This window comes from Mytilus californianus, unplaced genomic scaffold (assembly GCF_021869535.1).
Source record: "Mytilus californianus isolate M0D057914Y unplaced genomic scaffold, xbMytCali1.0.p SCAF_2, whole genome shotgun sequence".
NCBI lineage: Eukaryota > Metazoa > Mollusca > Bivalvia > Mytilida > Mytilidae > Mytilus > Mytilus californianus.
This window is the reverse complement of record NW_026262668.1, coordinates 91,402,946-91,425,548: the sequence shown is the minus strand read 5'-3', so window position 1 is coordinate 91,425,548 and position 22,603 is coordinate 91,402,946. Positions and strand designations below refer to the sequence as shown.

Here is a 22,603-nt window from a genome sequence, read left to right as displayed (position 1 = left end):
ACTTGCATGTAGTTTTAGTCTCAATTGGCATATATTTGAACCACTTACTATCCTAAAGAAGAAAATTATGGTAGCATATGAAATGAATAGGGTGTACTGATCATTGTAAAGTGTTTTTTTTACAGATTTAATGAAATATTTGTGATGGACTACAGATTTTATGTACAAAGCTCTTCACATTTCACATACATCAAACAGGCCGTTTAACCAGGGACATAAATACAAATATTCTGCACATTTTTTCTGTGATAATCTACTTTTCTTTAGATTCAGAGTTCACAAATGGTTAATTAAATTTGATTTAAGCATAGAAACACAAATATCAGGAACATAAAAAGCTGTCAGATAGAAAGTCAGCATGGCTCTTAGGCATAAAATGAAAACTGCTTTAAAATGATTATTTGAGCCGTATAATGGCAAAATGGGACATTTTAACAGAATTTCTGTCAAACAAAGATGTAAATCCTTTACTTTTATTGAGTTTGACAAATTGAAACCAGCAAACCATTCAGGAAAGTTGCCAAAGTACAGAATCTACATTTACGGAATTCATCTCTTAGGCCCGAGAACACAGTTATTTCGTAGTGCATTTCTTTTAGACAATAAATTCAAATTAAAAAAATCGCACCTGCTCTATCTGAAAAAGATTTTTACAGTGTAGTGTACTACTATTGATACAAATAATATCAAAATTATAGAAACTTCTACCAGCTCTAACTCAAAATATTGACAATTCTGTGTTAAGGGGGGCTAAAATTCAGTTTGACAGCTTCAGACATTCTAATTTTTGACCTTTTTTAACTGGACCAAATCACTACTTAACATAAAGATTCAGCACCCAAATTTTTTTAACATGTAATTTCATCCCCTTACTTAATATTTCATGCATAAAATATCAAGAAATAAATTGGAAAAGTGTATCAAAAAAAAATGCAAGTTATACACTGTTCACACTAGGGACTATATTCGTAGACAACGAAAACCAAAGGACGATAACTGTGTCCTTGGACCGTTTGTGCAACAAAAATATTGGATAGGCAAACTATGACCTCCAAACTAGGTGGGTAAAGAGTTACATCTTCTCGAGCCTCAGGCTCCATTACTAGAATGACTCTCATCCTTCACATTCCAAATGATGCTTGGATGAGAGTCCATTCTACTTATTACACTATTCGGCTCTTTGAAGATGTAACAGATAGCATATTCAAAGTATCAAACAAAAGACAGTTCCCTGAAAAACTAGGAAAAAGCAAATATGAATTTGCTGAATCAATCCAGAATATATAAGACACCAAAGATAGTAGTTATTCTAACTAATCATTCTGACTAAATAAGAAATCTAATCTAAATACATGTATAGGGTATTATATATATATATACCAATATTGATTATTAAGATAATATGTTGTTAGTCCAGGTATAAAAAACAGTTTCAAACATATTGATGGTCATTTTGTGTAAAAAATATACAACAAAATCTATCTATTTTTCTTATTTTTCTTTTTAGCTCACCTGGCTAAAAGTATGGGTATGGGACCAGTAATTTACATTGGTGAAGTTAATACTGTCATCAACTCCGTAGTCAGTGTTTCGGATCTACTGACAAACTTTTCTTAAATTTTACGTTGATGGGCCTTAATTAAGAAATAATTAGGAACCCAAAGTTCAAACAACCTCAGTCATAGTTTACCTTCAATGAATTTGGCTATATTTTGGCGTGTTTTAGTCTTATCATATATATCTTTGGCTTTCAAATAGTTCCAACTGTTCCATAAATAAATTTTTTTAAGTAACATGTACCACAATTTATTAAGGATTGTATTTCTATTAAATACAATTAGACAATAAACATAAATTCTGCGAATGGCGATTCCCTTTGGTATATGTACAAAATGGAAGGTCTCTTTTATTCTGTATTTTTGCTGTTTTGAGATTATTACACTTTGAAAATTTCATAATAAACATGCCTACAAAAGAGGTCATACAGAAAACTATCTTTTCTAATTCTGAATGTATCATATGTTATTTCGGAAGAATTTACATCAGATAAACCTTGATGACAAAACATACAGGTACTAGCAATTGGTTTATATCTCTAATCTCTTACTTTGACCAGAAGGTTGACCATCAAGTTGTTTATCTGTGTCATTTAACTTGATGGAAAATCTTAATCTATTTAGTTGCTAAATTAAATTAAAGCAGATTGAAAAAAAAATATGTATAAAATGAACTTTATTGCAGATTTTCCTTTGCATGCAGCATTGAAATGATTTATCGAATGTAAATTGGTAGTAAAACTCTATGCAAGATGCAATTTTTTAAAAAGATATTTAAAGTTCTGTTTTCCCATTTGTTCAATGACTTTCTTAACAAACTATAGTCCTCCTACTTACCAAAATAAAAAGAAATTTGCATAATTATATTAAATGAAATGTTTTATCATTCCTTCCCTACTCCTACACATAGCAATTGGTTTGAAACATTATCAATTATAGATAAAATTGTATAGAATTTAATATTATCTCTTTCCTTTAAAGCTTTTAAACAAGATGGGAATTAATATCATCATAAAGTTATTATTTGTAATTATAAATGCATGAATATTTGATAAAAGATTTGGATGAATAGTTATTCCTATAAAATGTTATTTCCCAATGGTAGGAATTCTGAGAATTGAATCTGATTAAATGTGTATATATAATTACATTTTTTTTTATTAAGTTTTAATGCAAATTAAATTGGACTAAAATGACACTATAGTTGTAAAGAATTTATATTCAATGAATGTCTCACAAGAATACTGCACCTAGATTAACACTTTACTGTTTTATATAGTTTATTGTTTTGAATTATTCTGGCAAACATTGATTGTTTTGTAGGCAAATATGCCTAAGAGATTTAAAGATTGTATGAGGAATATTTTGTAGATGAAGCTGAATTCATCCTCTATTCAGCAAAATTGAAACCACTTATACCTTGTTCATTTAAGATTTTTAGCATCAGAAAACTGCAGAAAATATTAAGGATAATTTTTTACTTTTTATTTTTATGTAAAGTGTAAGTGATAAGTCAGGGAAAATAATGTTGAACATCAAAGCAACATTTTATTGACAATACTTAACTTAGTTTTAGTGAATTGATTTGGATATTCTTGTCAGATATTGTGGAGGTTTATTATCTTCTATATTCCCTATAGGGTATTTCTCACTCATAGATAAAACAATAAGCTGACACTAGCATGAACCAAAGTCGTAGAAAGTGTAATCACAGTTCCAATTTATAGCTTTGTTTTCTTCAGTTAGTTCTAAAAGGAAAGAATGAATTGGCTTTTCCTTATGAATCTGAGAAAGATTAGTTAAATGTTGACAATTTTCTTAAATAAAAATCCTATAGGCAAATACCAATAAACAGTATAGTTTTGAGTAACTTTGGTATTTTTTTCTGTTTAGGTTCTATATATATATAGCTGTTATTGTTCACACATGACATTTTCCATTTAAAAATATTAATAATGCCTCCTTTTTATAAACTTGAAGTGTAAATTGAGGTATTGAAATATTGATATGTGGACTTCTCCTATCCAGCAGTAATACCCATGCTGAGGAGAAGTCCATTTGGCTGTATCAATACATGGCCATCTTTGGTTGAAATGGGAATGTTAAGTATGAATGTCCCTTTGGTATCTTTCACTTCTCTTTTTGAAGCTTTGTCCTCATCATTTATTTTTTAATTTGGATATTCTTTTAGTTTTTGGTTTGTTTTATTGGTTTGTTTTATCAGTTGAAAGTTGAAAGCAATTCGCCACCAAGCTAAGAAATATACACACCATAAGATTTTCAGTAGGAACATCAAGAGACTAAAATACTAAACTAGTAAAATCAAAATCATGTTGACTAATAGAAAAGAAAGGATATGGGGTACCATCCATGACACAAATATCAATACCGGGGTATATACGCAGCAAAAATACACAAAAAGCAAAGCATCAGTGCTTTTATTGCTGCTGTTTTTTCATCTTAAAGTCACAATGAGGCCAACAGGGACATTGTAGAAATGCTCAATACTGAAGAGACATTATTTGTTGAATCTGACACCTGGTGCAGTGAAATTGGTACTGTTATACATGCTTAAGCTTAATCCTTTGCATTGATTGTTTGTTGCTTGGTTGATGAGTGACCTGTCACAAGGAAATATATCTGTCCTTTTTACTACTCAACAGACCAATACTTTTTCAGTAGTAGACCAAAGTTCACTCATAGGGTCTTTGCATCGGAAATAGCACATTATATTCTAAAACCAGTTGTTGGCATGATACGGGTTATGTTCTTCTCGTATAATTTATGATGGAAGGATACTAAACCCCCAACAGGAGAGATTGTGGTTGATTTTAATATGATGAAGACTTAATCTTTCCATCAGTTTAATTGAAGTCTGGAGCTGTATGTTTATCATTGTCATTTTGCTTAGTTTCTTCTGTTACCTATTGTAACATCGACGTAGACTGCTTTTAAACTGAGTTTTACTGTGCGTTTTGCTGTTTGTTTGTTTATTCCACACTGGCTAGAGGTATAAGTGAGGGTTGAGATCTCACAAAACATGTTTAATCCTTATTTGCACCAGTCCCAAGTCGGGAACCTCTATCCTTTGTTAGACTTGTGTGTTTTCTTAATTTTGGTTCATTTGTTTGTTTCGGAGTTTAGTGTGGCATCAATTCTCTATTCCAAAGTTTGCATCGTTTATCCTCTTCAACATGCTATGCTGATCCTACCTAACTGATTTCTTTTGATTGTTATTATCCTTAATATGCATGAAATATTTGCCACTCAACATTAGGCAAACAACACTAAATCATACTGTGTCTCCTTTGGGAAGAGATACTCATGCAATGGGTACCATAGAAGACTGTCTATTAGTATAGATACTCAAGCCATCTGTCCCATAGTAGACTGTCATTTGGAAAAATGATCATGCCATCTGACCATAGTAGACTGTCTATTGGTATAGATACTCATGCAATCTGTACCATAGTAGATTGTCTAAAAATGGGTATAGAACTAATGCAATCTTACCTATAGTATACTGTCTTTGGGTATGTATACTCATGCCATCTGTTCCATAGTAGACTGTCTATTGGTATAGACACTCATGAATCTGTACCATAGTAGATTGTCAAAAATTGGGTATAGAACTATTGCCATCTGTACCATAGTATACTGTCTTTGGGTATAGATACTCATGCCATCTATTCCATAGTAGACTGTCTTTGGGTATAGATACTCATGCCATCTGTTCAATAGAAGACGGTCTATGGGTATAGAACTTGTGCATTCTGTACCATAGTAGATTGTCTTTAAGTAAAGATACTCTTGCCATCTGTTCAATAGTAGATTGTCTTTGGTTATAGTTGCTTATGTCATCTATATGATAGTAGATTGTCTTTTGATTTAGATACTCATACCATCTGTTCCATAGTAGACTATTTATGGGTATAGAACTTGTGCCATCTGTTCAATAGAAGTTGGTCTATGGGTATAGAACATGCATTCTGTACCATAGTAGATTGTGTTTATTAAAGATACTCTTGCCATCTATACCATAGTAGACTGTCTTTGGTTATAGTTACTTATGTCGTCTATAGCATAGTAGACTGTCTTTTGTTATAGTTACTTATGTCATCTATAAATGTACCATAGTAGAGTATCTTCGGGTATAGATACTCATGCCATCTGGTCCATAGTAGGTTGTCTGTAGTAGTTGTACTAATGCCTGTACCAAGTCAGGAATATGACAGTTGTTATCCATTTGTTTGATGTGTTGGAGCTTTTGATTTTGCCATTTGCTTAGGGACTTTCCGTTTAGAATTTTCCTCAGAGTTCGGTATTTTTGTTATTTTACTTTTCACCACTATATGGTATATGGAAAACTAGTATACATTTATGTTGCCTTTCAAATTACAATCTATATGTATTGAAACCAACCCATATATCCACACTTATGTTAGACCATTTTTTATTGTTTGTTGTCAACCTTAGAAAAAAATTGAGTTTTTTTTATGCAATTAAGTCATTGGGTATTGTTTCTTTTTTCATGTTGCCACAATGACAAACTTGGAGACTTCAAGTAACTTCCAACTTAAGTAGTTTGATTGATTTATTGATACAGTAATCTTAGTGGCAATAAGATCCAACTAAATACTAGAATGTACACAGTGATACATCTGATTACCAAATCTACGTCAGTGCAATAGAGGTTATTTGTTGACTTCAATTAGTTTGTACTATTTGGCAGTGCTTGATATGATTGTGTCGTAGGAACAACAATTGTGTGATGATTTTGATGCTCTTTGGAAGATTGATTAAGATTTCAGTCGATCTTTGACATAGAATAGATTTCTAGACTTAATTAAATTCTTGGGTTGTCCAAGAGGTTAAACCTGAATTCATAGAAATGTGTTTAGATGTTAACTAAGTCAAATATAAAATATTGTAATTGTCTGAGCTCTTGTATATTTGAAAAAGTAGGTGACGGATATAAAAGATCAGCTTCAGTAGTTAAAAATATATTGCTTTATTTCAGAGATGACTTATACAAAACATACTTCTTAATATTGTACCGTAGAGATTAATACTTAAAAACCAGTGGAATAATTTTACCCAATCATGCAGTGATTGTTTTTAAGTATTCATAATGTAGGTTATTTCAATATATATGTCATATAAAATCAAATAAAAAAAAAAAAATTTCTTGGTCATTTCTGGTCTGATTTTCACTGAATCAGTGCAATGTATATATCCCTCTACAATGATCTACCATCCATACTCAACAAGAGGTATTGTTGGCTGCAATGATGCAAAATATATCCCAAACAAACCATGTGCGAAATCACATATCAGAAAGGTAGGTTTTCCAACTTTTAATGTAATAGTTTTTGGAAACATCTCCAGGCTATATGTGCATAGTAAATGTCTTTCCAGAGAACCTGAGATCACCCCTGGTTTTTAGTGAGATTTGTGATGCTGAATCTTTATTTTCCTGTTAAGAGTTTTTTGGACTAGTTTGTCTTTTCATCCTTTTTCTTTTTGGCAATGGTTTTGTCATTTTTTTTATTAACAGTTTTTAAATAGCACCTTGTCATGTTCTCCTTCTATTTACCAGTTGACTTGAGTGCTTCCTTTATCAAAAGGAATGGGATCTTCTCCCTCTATTTACCAGTTGACTTGAGTGCTTCCTTTATTAAAAGGAATGGGATCTTCTCACTCTATTTACCAGTTGACTTGAGTGCTTCCTTTATCAAAAGGAAGGGGTTGGATCTATTCCCTCTATTTACCAGTTGACTTGAGTGCTTCCTTTATCAAAAGGAATGGGATCTTCTCCCTCTATTTACCAGTTGACTTGAGTGCTTCTTTTATCAAAAGGAATGGGATCTTCTCCCTCTATTTACCAGTTGACATGAGTGCTTCCTTTATCAAAAGGAATGGGATCTTCTCCCTCTATTTACCAGTTGACTTGAGTGCTTCCTTTATCAAAAGGAATGGGATCTTCTCCCTCTATTTACCAGTTGACTTGAGTGCTTCCTTTATCAAAAGGATTGGGATCTTCTCCCTCTATTTACCAGTTGACTTGAGTGCTTCCTTTATCAAAAGGAATGGGATCTTCTCCCTCTATTTACCTGTTGACATGAGTGCTTCCTTTATCAAAAGGAATGGGATCTTCTCCCTCTATTTACCAGTTGACTTGAGTGCTTCCTTTATCAAAAGGAATGGGATCTTCTCCCTCTATTTACCAGTTGACATGAGTGCTTCCTTTATCAAAAGGAATGGGATCTTCTCCCTCTATTTACCAGTTGACTTGAGTGCTTCCTTTATCAAAAGGAATGGGATCTTCTCACTCTATTTACCAGTTGACATGAGTGCTTCCTTTATCAAAAGGAATGGGATCTTCTCCCTCTCTTTACCAGTTGACTTGAGTGCTTCCTTTATCAAAAGGAATGGGATCTTCTCCCTCTATTTACCAGTTGACTTGAGTGCTTCCTTTATCAAAAGGAATGGGATCTCCTCCCTCTATTTACCAGTTGACCTGAGTGCTTCCTTTGTCAAAAGGAATGGGATCTTCTCCCTCTCTTTACCAGTTGACTTGAGTGCTTCCTTTATCAAAAGGAATGGGATCTTCTCCCTCTCTTTACCAGTTGACTTGAGTGCTTCCTTTATCAAAAGGAATGGGATCTTCTCCCTCTATTTTCCAGTTGACTTGAGTGCTTCCTTTATCAAAAGGAATGGGATCTTCACCCTCTATTTACCAGTTGACTTGAGTGCTTCCTTTACCAAAAGGAAGGGGTTGGATCTTCTCCCTCTATTTACCAGTTGACTTGAGTGCTTCCTTTATCAAAAGGAATGGGATCTTCTCCCTCTATTTACCAGTTGACTTGAGTGCTTCCTTTATCAAAAGGAATGGGATCTTCTCCCTCTATTTACCAGCTGACTTTAGTGCTTCCTTTATCAAAAGGAAGGGGTTGGAGAAGGAAAACTTCTCTCAGTCTCATTAACAAAAGCTTTCAAGTTTTTTTATTCTTATTCATCAAATAGAAATTTTTTTCCTATGCTTGATAGGGGATGCTTTTTTGTAAAGCTAGTACACATTAATATTAATCAGTTAAGATGGTTATTGTTGATGTCATTATTGATCCCATACTCATCATTACCATTAATTGACTACAACAATGACTGTCTCATAACTGTAAATTCATTATAGCTCTCAATGAAGCTGAATACTGTGATAGAATATTAATTTCTTGTTATTTAGTTACTGTGAACTCAAATGTGAATGAAAGCATATTTGAGGTATATGTTGATAAGACAGCAGTCCAATTACATAAAAAAAAAGACAAAAGGCATTTAGCTTTATAAGGTTAAAGTCAGTATGAAATATTCATTTTTTTAAAGACTATTTTAATCTATGTACCAAAAATTACCAGTATGTTCCTTTAAAATGTAATTTATTTTGAAAATTGCATTGTAAGCACTCTCACACCTACATTTGTTGTCTGATTTTTATGAAATTTATATCAAAAGTTTGGATGAGCTTGATAATCAGTTTTGAACAACTATTTTTGTTAGAGTTGTGACCATTGAAAATAGAAATTTTTGAAAAATTTAATTGTAAGCAATCTCGCCCCTACATTATTTGTAGAATATTAAAGAAAGTTTACAAGAACTCCACTGAAAGATATAGTATGTGCATTGGCAGAGTTCTTTTATTATTTTTCAAATGGTGTAGTTAAGAAAGCAATATGTCCTTACAATAAGGAATGGGTTTTGCTCATGGTTGAAGGATGTACAGTGACCTATTGTTGTTTACATGCTTGTCCTTTGGTTATGGTGGATAGCTTAGTTGTCTCATTTCCCTTTATTTTTATGTGAAAAATCTGTATGCAGTTATCTTATTTTTTCAGAAAAGTTCAAAATCAGATATGTGCCTTTAATAAAACAGACATAAACCTTTGTTGGAAATCAAAGTCAATTTTTGAATTTGTATTGAGCAATTTAATTGCTGAACTCCTAATTAGTATATGGTGAATTTGATTAGATATTCACAGCTTGAATTGTCATTATATTGAATAATGATTGGTAAAATGAGAAGGAAAGTTATTGGAATAACTTTTTTCAAAGCATATGATTGTGTTTATAATAAGTTCATTTTGATTAATGTTTACTTTATTGAACTTCATGTTTAAATAATGTATTTCATATCCCTACTCAGTGAATTATAGATCAAATTTAGTGCTAAAAACTAGATATCTGATGAAAATACTCCTTCAAAAAATTATTGTAACAGTAATTATTTATGAAATGTGAAGCCATCTGATATTAAATTTTTTTTTACTCTTATTTTACCTGATATTATTTTTCTTGGCTTTCTATGACTTTTGCTCTTGGTTTGAAAAAATATGACCATTTGCAAGGCTAATGTCCTGATACATATACAGTTTTCAGTGGTTTGCTGCAGTTTTGTAAGGTTGCTGTTATATGCTTTTCAAATTTATACTCTTAACTAGTAGGATAATGCTCAATTTAATTTCTACCAATTTGAAGCAATGAAAAGAGAGAATAGAAAGCTATTAGATCAATTTCAAGTAATTATTGAATTTTGAACAGAGTGGTTTTATGACAATACGATTTCATGCTTTTGTGTCTATATTGGACTAAGATCTTAGACAGAGAATGATACACCTGGGTATTAGTCAGAGATTAACTGATCCGGCATTCAATAGACAACTGTTCTAACAGATCCTGACATAATCAATGTCTCTTCTATGTTTGATAATATTCTTTAACAAAAGGAGAGGTTAATCTTGGACATACATGTAAAGACAGAATAGTATTTCATATTCTTATTTGATGCCATGATTATTCTATTATTAGTACTTCATTTCCTAATTTGACAGTGTTTAGGTGATAAGAATTTCTAATTAATTTAGAATCAAACTTTGCAGTAAATGATTATATATACAGCTGTACATTGATAGGAGGGAAGAGCAATTTTACAAATTATAGTTTTTATTTGTGATGAGAAACATCAATATTATTGGACTTATTGGATACACTGTTATTATGGCAACATCTCATATTTACAGTTCGTGAATGCTACAAAAGGAAAAGACTCCTTGAAACATTTAAATGTGTCAAAGCCTTTCCTGTATCATAAACGTAGGAATAAAAAAAAGAATGGAACTTGCAAAAATGGAGTTCTCAATATAGAGAAGGATAAAAAAGAACAGTTTTATGTTTATTTGTTGAAATTTAAAGTTTGATTTTCACCAATTTTTGTTTCTGTGTAAATAATTAAAAAAAAAACACAAAATTGTGCATTGCTGTTAGATTAGAGTGGAAAGTATCCTAGAATATGATGGAAATCATGTGACTATAATTATTGTTAAACAGGTATAGCTATAGGTGACTGTGGAATTAATTGATATACCAGTAGAGTTACAGGTATAGCTACAGGTGACAGTGGAATTAATTGATATACCAGTAGAGTTATAGGAGTAAGGGAACTTCAGCAAATTCTAATTTCCTGTAAGACAGCCTTAAAATCAAACAGTATCATGTAACTTAAATGTTACTAAGACTAAGGGACTGATGATTGAAAATCTTATTAAACTCTTGAGACCAATTATAAGATGGGAGTTTTTGAGCTTCTCTTTTGATGGTTTAGTGTGGTTTATTATAAATGTTCAGCCAATTGGTACTAGGATGTACAATTTGATATTTTAATAGAAATATGTTATTGAAAATTTAAAAATTTAGAGCATTTAGTATTCTTCTTGGAATAAAAGAAAATAAAGCTTTAAAGGAAGCTCCTTTTAGGTAATGAAATAAAATTCAGATTATTAGCAATTAGAAACTGTTTCCATGGTAAATGTTAGTTTTGGCAATTACCAAATTACACAAATGTTGGATTATTTCGGAAGTGGATTTTATAAACAGGATCACAAACTGGCAAAAACTGCTGTGAGAACAAAGAGATATGGTCGTCGCCGATCAGCAATTACTGAGGTGAGTTGAGTTGATTAGGATTTTTTTACTGATTTTTAAGAACTGACAAATTTTGCATTTCGGGTCTCTTTTTGAAGGATTAGATTTTTTATCATAGAAATTTGGGAATTATTTGAATTATGATTTTTTTTTTAAACTCAGAAAGTGTTATTCTGATAGTGTATTTATCAATTACAAATGTTGTCCTATTATAACACACTTTTAAACAAGTGGTTTCCCTTTGCCAATTTTAAACTGGTTCAAACCCAGACAAAATGGGCTGCTGCTCATACAAAGCACAAGTTAAAAGTGATAAAGAGGAGTTTTAACCAATTTTCATTGAAATGTTCCTATAGATATCAAAAGTTTTATTAGGAATGAAACTAAATGTGATTTTTGTATCCCCTTTCATTTCAAGGAATTGAGAACACAGAAATTAAAAAAAAATTAAAATCTATATGAAAGGTTTTATTAACAGCTTCTATAATGAGTTGAAAATATGAGAGATCAAGTTTTTTTTTTAGTTATATAAAGATAGTTGGTAATACATAAGTGATATGAACAAGTTTCTTGTAAGTGCTCTTGACCTTAACATTTCTTTACAGATTTTGATAAAATTTATATGAATGGTTTTTTTCTCAACAATAAGAAGTTTTAGTTTTAGGAATAAATCAGTGTGGATTTAAAACTTTCATTGGAGTTATGCTATGGGAAACTACTTCTTCCTGCTTTGATCAAGTAACAACTTACCAATACCCATATGTATCCATGCAAAGTTAAGAAAAGTCCGATACTGGTGCCTCGGACAAACAACCTTAGATAAGACTTTTTTTCACAAAAACACAGAATGTGAGACATAGTGAGCTGAAAATCTGATTGATTGATGTTTAATGCCACTTTCAGCACTGTTGGCTATTTCGTGGTGGCCAGTATTTATTGGTGGAGGAAGCTGGAGAGAACCACCGACCTTAAGCAGGAAAACTGACAATCCTAGTCAATTAAGATTTGAATGGAATCCACCTGCCACTTGCAGGGTTCGAATTCACAACCTCAGTGTTGATAGGCTAGTGATAAAGTAGTTGGACTACTTACAGCACTCATCTACCAAGGCCCCTCTAAAAATCTGATGATGGGAATGACAGCGTTAGCTTTGTGTATTAAAAGCTTCATATTTGAGAAGGTAAAAGAGCTTGATAATCCACATCTTGTTGAGAGGGTCCCATGTTTCTTAATTTTTTGTCTTGCATGTCTGTTATCTATGAACTCATTTTCACGAATTCAAGAATTGGACGTGTTATTTTTTTGTGTTTTTTGTCAATCAACTGTGAATTCCTTATTATTTCTGGGATAATAATTTTCATTGAGTTTATGGGTATAGGTAAACAATGAATTGAAATGTACAATAAAGTACACAGTTTCTTTTTGCTTATATGCAAAATTTGGCAAACCACAAATTTAAATATCCACGAAAATACTTTTTTTTCTCAATACAGGAAAATTTGTACTCACAGAAAAAATGAATCCACAATATGATAGCAGCTGGAGCTTGTTATACCTTTACATAAAAAAATTCTCTTGATAACACTATCCAGATAAATTCAGTCCACAATATTAAATCAGATTGGTATAATGAATATATTTTTTTATTAATTCAAATTCTTTCAAACCCTACCTTAATTAGTAACATTCATGTACTCAAATTTCATATTTCTTTGTTTTTCTTATATCATTATTACAAATATTGAAAAAAATTGTGGGGAATAATGAAAGAATGTACAACAAGTATTGTTGACATCTTATTTAGATAAAAAAAATGTTTCATTTTAAAAATTGCAATTTGGTAAAATAAGTTACATGATAGCAGGACAGAACTTCAATGCCTAATTGCTAAACAGTCAAGTATCTTCAGATTAAAACTTTTATAGATAATATTGATGATTGTTTGCTATTTCTTTGAAGATATATGTTATATAAATGTCAATAGAATCAGATTTGTTTGTCTTTTATTGTTGATTAATCGCTGTATGTGCAAGGTATTGTCAAATTCAGCAATACATTAGTTTTTTCTTATAAATCATAACACTAGTATTATACACTTGCCATTTCATTGTAGTAAATATGGATGATTAATTTAAAATTATATGATTATTCATGATGTGTCTGAATTTGAATCCATAAGCAGGGTTCATAGAGACTTTAATAGTTCTTTTCCAATAAATCATTTGCAGAACAATCAAAGAAATAGTATACCTCATGCACTTTAAGTTTTTATAACAACAGAAAAATAAACAAGGAAAGTCAACATATTCATACTCCTCAGAACAAGGCTATGGCAGTGCACTTTAACAAACAAAGCCATGTTAATCATGCATGCAAATTCATAATATTTTCTAGGATATTACTTATGTTTTCATTGATTTCACGATGATAGATAAACCCCAATTTTTAAGCACTGATCAAAGTGTTGATCTATATCATGTTAAAAGGTCTTGGGGAAAACCACCAAAAATCAGGTACTGTAAATGCAGAAATTTGCTTTGTTATTTTTGTGTTTTTATAATTACGAATTTGCGATAGGATAGGTTTCACAAAGATAGAAACTGGCATTTTAGATTTTGATAGCATTATTTGTATGATGTATCTCAGATACCATAAGTAATAGGTCAATTGTATTTTGTGTATGGAATGATTTTAAGGTCTTTCTGGCAGGTATCAACTGACCTTAACCTTATTATCATGGTTCATTGGTCAGATTGCTGAGATTCCATAGTTTGTTCATTTTTCAGATACTCTATGCAATAGGTCAACTATATTTTATATATGGAATAATTGTAAGGTATACATGTCTGTCTGGCAGGTATCATCGGCAGTGCTTTGCTTTTGCGCCAATTGGCATTTCATTTGCACCAAAAAAATCTTTCATTTGCGCCACAAACCATATTTCATTTACGCCAATAATAAAACATTTCATTTACGCCAATATTACAGGTAAATAAGGTAAAAAAATAGATTTATTCAAAAGAAACTTTTAATAATAATTTTAAAACACATTTTTTGTTTGCATAATAAAACATATTTATCAGAAATTAGTCATTATAGAACCATAATGAAAGCACTTATACACTGATACGTTCGATGAAAACCATTGTTGTGTTCGTTCAAAGTTTTTATAGTTTTTTATTGTCCATATCTGTTGTTATTCTGGCTTTGCAATTTTTTTGGTAGTCCTAAACGATTTGTCCCATTTTTCTGAATATCAGATAACCTTTATGTGTGGTCATCATAAATTAAAGATTAATTTTCTCTGTTTGTCCCCGAATTGATAATGTCCATCTTGACACCTCAAACATGTGAACACTATATAATTTTAAACCAAAGTGAATCTCAGTTTTGTATTAGAAACGAGTATAAACTCAATTAATAACCCAGGGGGAATGCTAAAAAAAAAATCTTATTTGCGATATAGTAATGAATATTTAAACTTTTCCGTTATATGTTACCTGTAAAATGGCGCAAATGTAGTCTTGATTTTTTGGCGCAAATAAAATATAACCTTGTGGCGCAAATGAAAGATTGGATTTTGTAAAAATTGGTGCAAATGCAATGCACCCATCATCTGACCTTAATCTCTATTTCATGGTTCATTGGTCAATGTTCAGTTTTGTAGATTAGTATAAGAAAAGAGGATACTATGATGTCAATGAGTCTGCTTTTGAAAATACTATAAAAAAGTATGTCAACTATTTTTGGTGGATTGAATGATTGCTAGGTGTACATGTCCCTCTGGTAGGGTTCATCTGACTTTGACCTCATTCACATGGATCATTGATAATGTTTAGTTTATGTGATACTTGTAGTTAAAACTTTACAACAAAAAATCAATCATGATCATTAAAGTGGCAAGCTATTTTAACATGTACTCTTGTCCTAAACTACATATGTGTGACAGAATTCACTTGACCTTGACCTCTTTTCAAGGTTCAGAGAGTACCTGTAACCATTAGATTTCAGGCTCCTTTTAGATTTACAGTTGTTTGTCAACAAAATTTGTCTAGAATTGTGATAAAGCTTACATGTTTGTCTGACATGATTGGCCAATTGGCTTGGACTTATTTTCATAGTTGAGTGAGAAGTATTTAGTTTTTATACGACCGCAAAAATTGAAAATTTTTTGGTCGTATATTGGTATGACGTTGGCGTCGTCGTCGTCTTCTGGCGTCGTCCGGCGTCGTCCGAAGACACATTGGTTTTCGCACTCTAACTTTAGTTTAAGTGAATGGATCTCCATGAAATTTTACCATAAGGTTCAATACCACGAAAGGAAGGTTGGGATTGATTTTGGGGGTTATGGTACCAACAGTTAAGGAATTAGGGGCCAAAAAGGGGCCAAAAATAAGCATTTTTTTAACTTCCAGACAATAACTTGTGTGTAAGTGTATGGATCTCTCTGACATTGTACCACAAGGTTCCATATCACAAAGGGAAGGCTGTAATTGATTTTGGGGGTAATTGCCTCTAAATTTTAGGAATTAGGGGCCAAAAAAGGGGCAAGAAACAAGCATTTTTCTAGTTTCATGACAATAACTTGTGTGTAAGTGTTTGGATATTTCTGAAATTGTACTACAAGGTTTCATATCACAAAGGAAAAGCTGGAATTGAGTTTGGGGGTAATTGCCCGAAACGTTTAGGAATTGGGGGCCAAAAAGGGGCCAAAAATAAGCATTTTTCTAGTTTCCAGACAATAACTTGTGTTCAAGTGTATGGATCTCTCTGAAATTGTACTGCAAGGTACCATACCACAAAGGGAAGGCTGGGATTGAGTTTGGGGGTGATGAATCATAAGGGGGTTCAAAAAATTTGGGGGGGGGGGATTTTTTTTTTTTTCTTTTTTTTTCTTTTTTTCCTTTTTTTTTTCTTTTAAAATTTTCCATTTTAAGTTGGTTATTTCTGATTAATATTTAAAAGCAAATAATAATGATATGGTAGTAGATACACACCAAACAGGATGTGTAAATTATTATATAATAAGTATTGTGCAATAGCAAGAAATTTTCAATTGCACAGTATTGCACAATTGCAAGAAATCTTCAATTGCACAGTATTGCGCAATAGCAAGAAATCTTCAATTGCACAGTATTGCCCAATAGCAAGAAATATCCAATAGCACAATATTGCGCAATAGCAAGAAATTGTCAATTGTACAGTATTGCACAATAGCAAGAAATATTCAATTGCACAGTATTGTGCAAAAGAAAATACTTCGTATAAATTGCTTATTTCTTGATCAATTTCAATGGGGTTTTATTCTTGAATTCTTGGGGTTCTGTAATATGCTGAATCTAACCGTGTATTAAGTTTTTGGATTTTGGGCCCCGTTTTTAAATTGGTCCACATTGAGGTCCAAAGGGTCCAAAATTTAACTTTGTTTGATTTCATCAAAAATTGAATTATTGGGGTTCTTTGATATGCCGAATCTAACCGTGTATTTAGATTCTTAATTTTTGGTTCCGTTTTCAAATTGGTCTACATTAAGGTCCAAAGGGTCCAAAATTAAACTTAGTTTGATTTTAACAAAAATTGAATTTTTAGGGTTTTTTGATATGCTGAATCTAAACATGTATTTAGATTTTTGATTATGGGCCCAGTTTTCAAGTTGGTCCAAATCGGGGTCCAAAATTAAACTTTGTTTGATTTCAACAAAAATTGAATATATGGGGTTCTTTGATATGCTGAATCTAACCATGTATTTAGATTTTTGATTTTTGGGCCCCGTTATCAACTTTGTCCACATTGAGGTCAAAAGGGTCCAAAATTAAACTTTGTTTGATTTCATCAAAAATTGAATTCTTGGGGTTCTTTGATATGCTGAATCTAACCATGTATTTAGATTTTGGATATTGGACCATAAAAGGTGAATGTCCAATTTAAAATTTTTAAGTTCTCAGACCACATTCATTCTGTGTCAGAAACCTATGCTGTGTCAAATATTTAATCACAATCCAAATTCAGAGCTGTATCAAGCTTGAATGTTGTGTCCATACTTGCCCCAACTGTTCAGGGTTCGACCTCTGCGGTCGTATCAAGCTGCTCCCTGCGGAGCATTTTATTACACTTAGTATAGAAATAGAAATAAGGAGGTGTAGTAAGGTCAATATTTAAGGTACTATAATTGGAGTGAGTAAGCCATATTAGGTCACAGGTCTGTTTGGATCATTTGACTCTCATTATCATGGTTTAATAAGCATTCATTGTAAGTGTCCTGCTATGTTCAGATTCTCAGTTACCTAAAGTGGACGGTTAATTATACATGAACTACTGTAAGATATTCATCATCGTTTCACAAGTTTGATCTAACCTTGACCTCAATTGATTTTTTGTTTGTTTTGATAACCATTAGAAGTTGGCAGGCCTAATTTTGCTCTAGGAAAGTCTGAGTACCTGTAAGAGAACCACTGACCTTTGGCATGAATACTGGCAATCCTAGTCGATTAAGATCAGAGAAAAATACAACTTGCCAGGATCAGAGAAAAACACAATTTGCCAGGATCAGAGTTTGAACTCACAACCTTATTGTTGAAAGGCTAACTAAATGATTAATTACATAGACCACTCAGCCATCGAGACCTTTATGTTTAAGATAATCCAGTGTTGGGTATAAAATAATCATGACAATGAGGAATATATGAAATATGTAAGTTCTGTTTATCAATGAAATAACCATAGCACAATTAACTCTTTGACTATAAAATGAGATATGTAGCATAGATTTAGGAATGATGGACCAACTAATGGATAAAATCAGACTGTAGAGAAATAAAATCGCTGTCAAACCCAATTCCTATTGTTATAAAATGACCATTGACAGATTTAATTGACAGATTTATTTATCAGAGATTTTTATGGAAAATCAGAATAACAATAACCTGTTGCTTCACATTAATGTATCATGTTGTTTCTGTCAGAGGACAGTAATGGATGTATTGTAACACAGTGCCTGGAAAACAATTGATATCAATTATTGAAATTTGCTTATATGATTTTATATTGACAATTATTTATTTGCTTATTGAAACACATTTTCATAGAAACTTTTGACCAACAAGCTAAATCTATTAAGATATAAGTATTTTAGATTCCATTCAGCTCACATTAGCTGAAAGTTTAACCTTGCAGAGGTTTTCAATCTCAGATGATATTTTCAGTATGAAAGTGTGTATTGATATTAATCTATCTTTGGTCCTGCTTGTAAAAGCAGGGTATACAATTTATGTATGACCCATTTTTGTATTAAGTTTGGGTATCTGTATGGCCTATTTTTGTTTTAAAGTATGGATGCCTGTATAGCCCATTTTTTGCATAAAGTTGATAGGTTTAACAATAGAAGCAAATGAAAAATTGATACCAACATCGATATATGAAATATTGAAGATATATCACATCGTTAGTCAAAAGAATAATGAAACCTCAATGTCATGTTTGAATGAGACGGATTTAGAGTGTACAATTAATATTAAGGTTAAAGGTAGCTTGATGTGAAGTAGACCTAATATTGAAATGAATAAATCCTGTGGTGACCTCTTCAAAATATATGTCACAGGGATTGACTGACCTTAATTTCATGGTTAGGTAATCATGATTTAAGGGTTGGTTAAATTTTGAGTAGTGATGTTATTAAGAACTTATGTGATATACTTCATCCATGAATGCACCATAATGTGAATATCAGAGGTATGATGTTACCCAAATTTAAGGTATGGAGAAGATTGAGTTTAAGTTTAAACTTCAAGAGGTAAACTATGCAATTTTTTTTATTGGTATTTTGGTTACACACAATACTAGTAATCACCATGTTGTACAGATAGATATTCTTGTTGCAAATTAAAGAAAGTCAACTCTAATATATTTTTTTTTAAATTTTTTTTAGGTCTTGTCTCTTGGTGCAGATGTTTTGCCAGAATACAAACTTCAAGCTCCACGAATACCCAAATGTACAATTTTACATTATTCCCCATTCAAGGCTGTATGGGACTGGATAATTCTTTTACTTGTGATATATACTGCCATTTTCACTCCATACGTTGCAGCTTTTCTGTTAAGTGAAGAGAAGCGAAATAAAGATCAGTCAGTTCAAGAACGCTATTCTGATCCATTGACAATAATAGACTTGATTGTGGATATTATGTTTATTGTGGATATTTTGATAAATTTTCGTACAACATATGTAAACAAAAATGATGAAGTAGTTAGCCATCCAGGGAAGATTGCTGTTCATTATTTTAAAGGATGGTTTTTAATTGACGTTGTTGCTGCCATTCCATTTGATTTGTTACTATTTGGTTCAGAAACAGATGAGGTAAGTTCTCTTTGCTGCCATTCCATTTGATTTGTTACTATTTGGTTCAAAAACAGATGAGGTAAGTTCTCTTTGGTGCCATTCCATTTGATTTGTTACTATTTGGTTCAGAAACAGATGAGGTAAGTTCTCTTTGCTGCCATTCCATTTGATTTGTTATTATTTGGTTCAGAAACAGATGAGGTAATTTCTCTTTGCTGCCATTCCATTTGATTTGTTACTATTTGGTTCAGAAACAGATGAGGTAAGTTCTCTTTGCTGCCATTCCATTTGATTTGTTATTATTTGGTTCAGAAACACATGAGGTAATTTTTCTGATTTTAGCTGAGTATTGATATTGAAATGTGGGAAAAATAGAATGGACATAGTTGTAATCAGTATTTATATTGCTCTGCTTTTGGTCTTTGATTAATGTGGTCAAATATAATAATTATATTAAAGTTAAAGGGAGTTGATACAGTTTCCTGTTCTATTGTCATTTTTGTCTTGCCAGAGACAAAAGTAGCAGAATGTGATACATAGGGATGCTATTCTGGCGGGGACTGTGTTAACAATTTGTATAAAGCTTTATATTTTAGAAGGTAGAAGACCTGGATGCTTCAAACTGTGTATACAAACACAATCTTGATAGAAAACAAACACCCATATACCAAGGTCTAATTACCCTGAGTGTATGCAAGCTACAAAATAAATCAACTTAATGATTGATTGGTTGGTGTTAAGCTAACGCTGCCTCAACAAAAAAATCAACTATAAAGGAGATCTGCCAAAGTTTGAATAAACAAACAAACTAAGAAAACTCAATCACAACCACTGACCAGATTCTGACATAGAAGGCACATTTTTAATGGAGTGATGTTAAAATAGTGTCAATTAATTCATTATCTCCCCTTGTTAACTCTTTCAGTCTCAACATTTTTGCCATAAACTCATTTTATCAGTTTTTCAAATGACCAAAAAATCATTACCATATAAATATTACAATGTTTGAAGGGAATAAATGTTATTGTCTCATACACATTTATATTATTTGAGATCATGCCAAAAAATGGAGTTCACATGGTAAAACAACAGACTCTAAACAAGAAACTGATGTACAAATGTACTCTTATCAGGTATGGAGATTACATGCTCCTTATCATTTATTCATATATAACTTGAAGTCTTTGATCTGTACTGATAGATTTCAATCAACTACCTAAATATCCTGGCCATCAAGGTCCCTGAATATATTTGTAATCCATAACATACAAGTCATGTATTTTTGGTTAATTACTTGTCAGTATCAATTGTGTGTAAATTTTAACCATATGTAGTTTGCATTTTGTTGTGTGTTATATGCCTCATGTTATTTCCTTTGTTTTCCAGACAACAACATTAATAGGACTGTTGAAAACAGCACGATTGTTACGTTTGGTCCGAGTGGCTCGTAAACTTGACAGATATTCTGAGTATGGTGCAGCAGTACTCATGTTACTTATGGCAATATTTGCTCTAATTGCTCATTGGTTAGCATGCATTTGGTATGCAATAGGCAATGTAGAACGACCTCATTTAGAAAGTCCGAAAATAGGCTGGTTAGATGAACTAGCAGAACAGACTCATCAATATTATGTCAACGATACAGGAGGACCTACGATAAAATCTAAATATGTGACAGCATTATACTTTACATTCAGTAGTTTAACTAGTGTGGGATTTGGAAATGTGTCACCAAATACTAATTCTGAAAAGATTTTTTCCATAATTATTATGTTGATAGGATGTAAGTATTAATATACCTTATTCATGGCTTAGTTTTATAAATATCTAAAGATAACATCACATAAAAGATACATTGAAAAATAACTGCAGATATTTTTAAATGAATGGCATTTGTTGAAATTGTCTACCTGCATTAAGTGTTTTTGTTATATGTACCTTTGTCATTTCTCCATTCTCTAGTTTGACAGATTTGGTTAAGATGAATTTTAATTGACTACTGTGGATTCATTTATTTTTGGTGGGTACCAATTTTCGTGGATTGAGTAAAATTTACATTTTTGTGGATATTTTATTTCCTGGTTTTGCCAAAGTCTTCTTACAAGCCTATAGAAAATTTGTAATTTGTTGATCTTCAAATTGATGGTTCACCTATACCCATGAAATCCACAAAAATTGGTATCCAATGAATAATCCACTGTAGTTTAATGTGACTTGGTGTAACTTTCACCAAAAAATTCTTTAAGATATTAAAAGTTGAATATCTGACATAATTTTCTTGGTTAAGAGGTAAGTTTTAGATTAGTTCCAGTTTTAAGATTTGCATCAGATATGGTATTAATCTGATTATAACACAAATCGTGTGTCCATGTTTGCTTACAACATTCCATTCTTATTTCTGTTTTGATATTTATGTCAACCAATGAAATTTCTGCTTTCAAATTTTTGAAGATATAATTCTTTATAACAAAACTGGAGGATCTCAAAAAGGTCTTTAAAACAAAAAAGTAGAGTGTTTTCTGGTCCTTGGACACAGGCATCAGATTGATATGATATCACAATGTAACTTCAACACTAAAATAAACTAAGATGTCAGTTTAAGTAGAAATATAGATACTGTTGATGGTATGACCTTGATATTGTTCACTGATTGCCTAAAAATTGTATTAAACTTGTTTATTGCTCATGATGGTGGGTTCAATGACTACTTCAAATGGAATATTCTTGCTTTTGATGA

At 31.8% G+C, this 22,603-nt stretch overlaps 1 protein-coding gene across 2 annotated transcripts in view; it reads left to right on the top strand.

The window, feature by feature from the left end:
• The window catches only part of LOC127728441 (potassium voltage-gated channel subfamily H member 6-like), a 130,740-nt gene that overhangs the window by 84,588 nt on the left and 23,549 nt on the right, over window positions 1-22,603 (top strand). For both annotated transcript variants that reach the window (XM_052235800.1, XM_052235799.1), the window contains 2 exons: window positions 19,456-19,884; window positions 21,253-21,649. In XM_052235800.1, coding sequence (XP_052091760.1) covers window positions 19,456-19,884; window positions 21,253-21,649 — 826 coding nt within the window. The remainder of the gene's footprint in view (window positions 1-19,455; window positions 19,885-21,252; window positions 21,650-22,603) is intronic.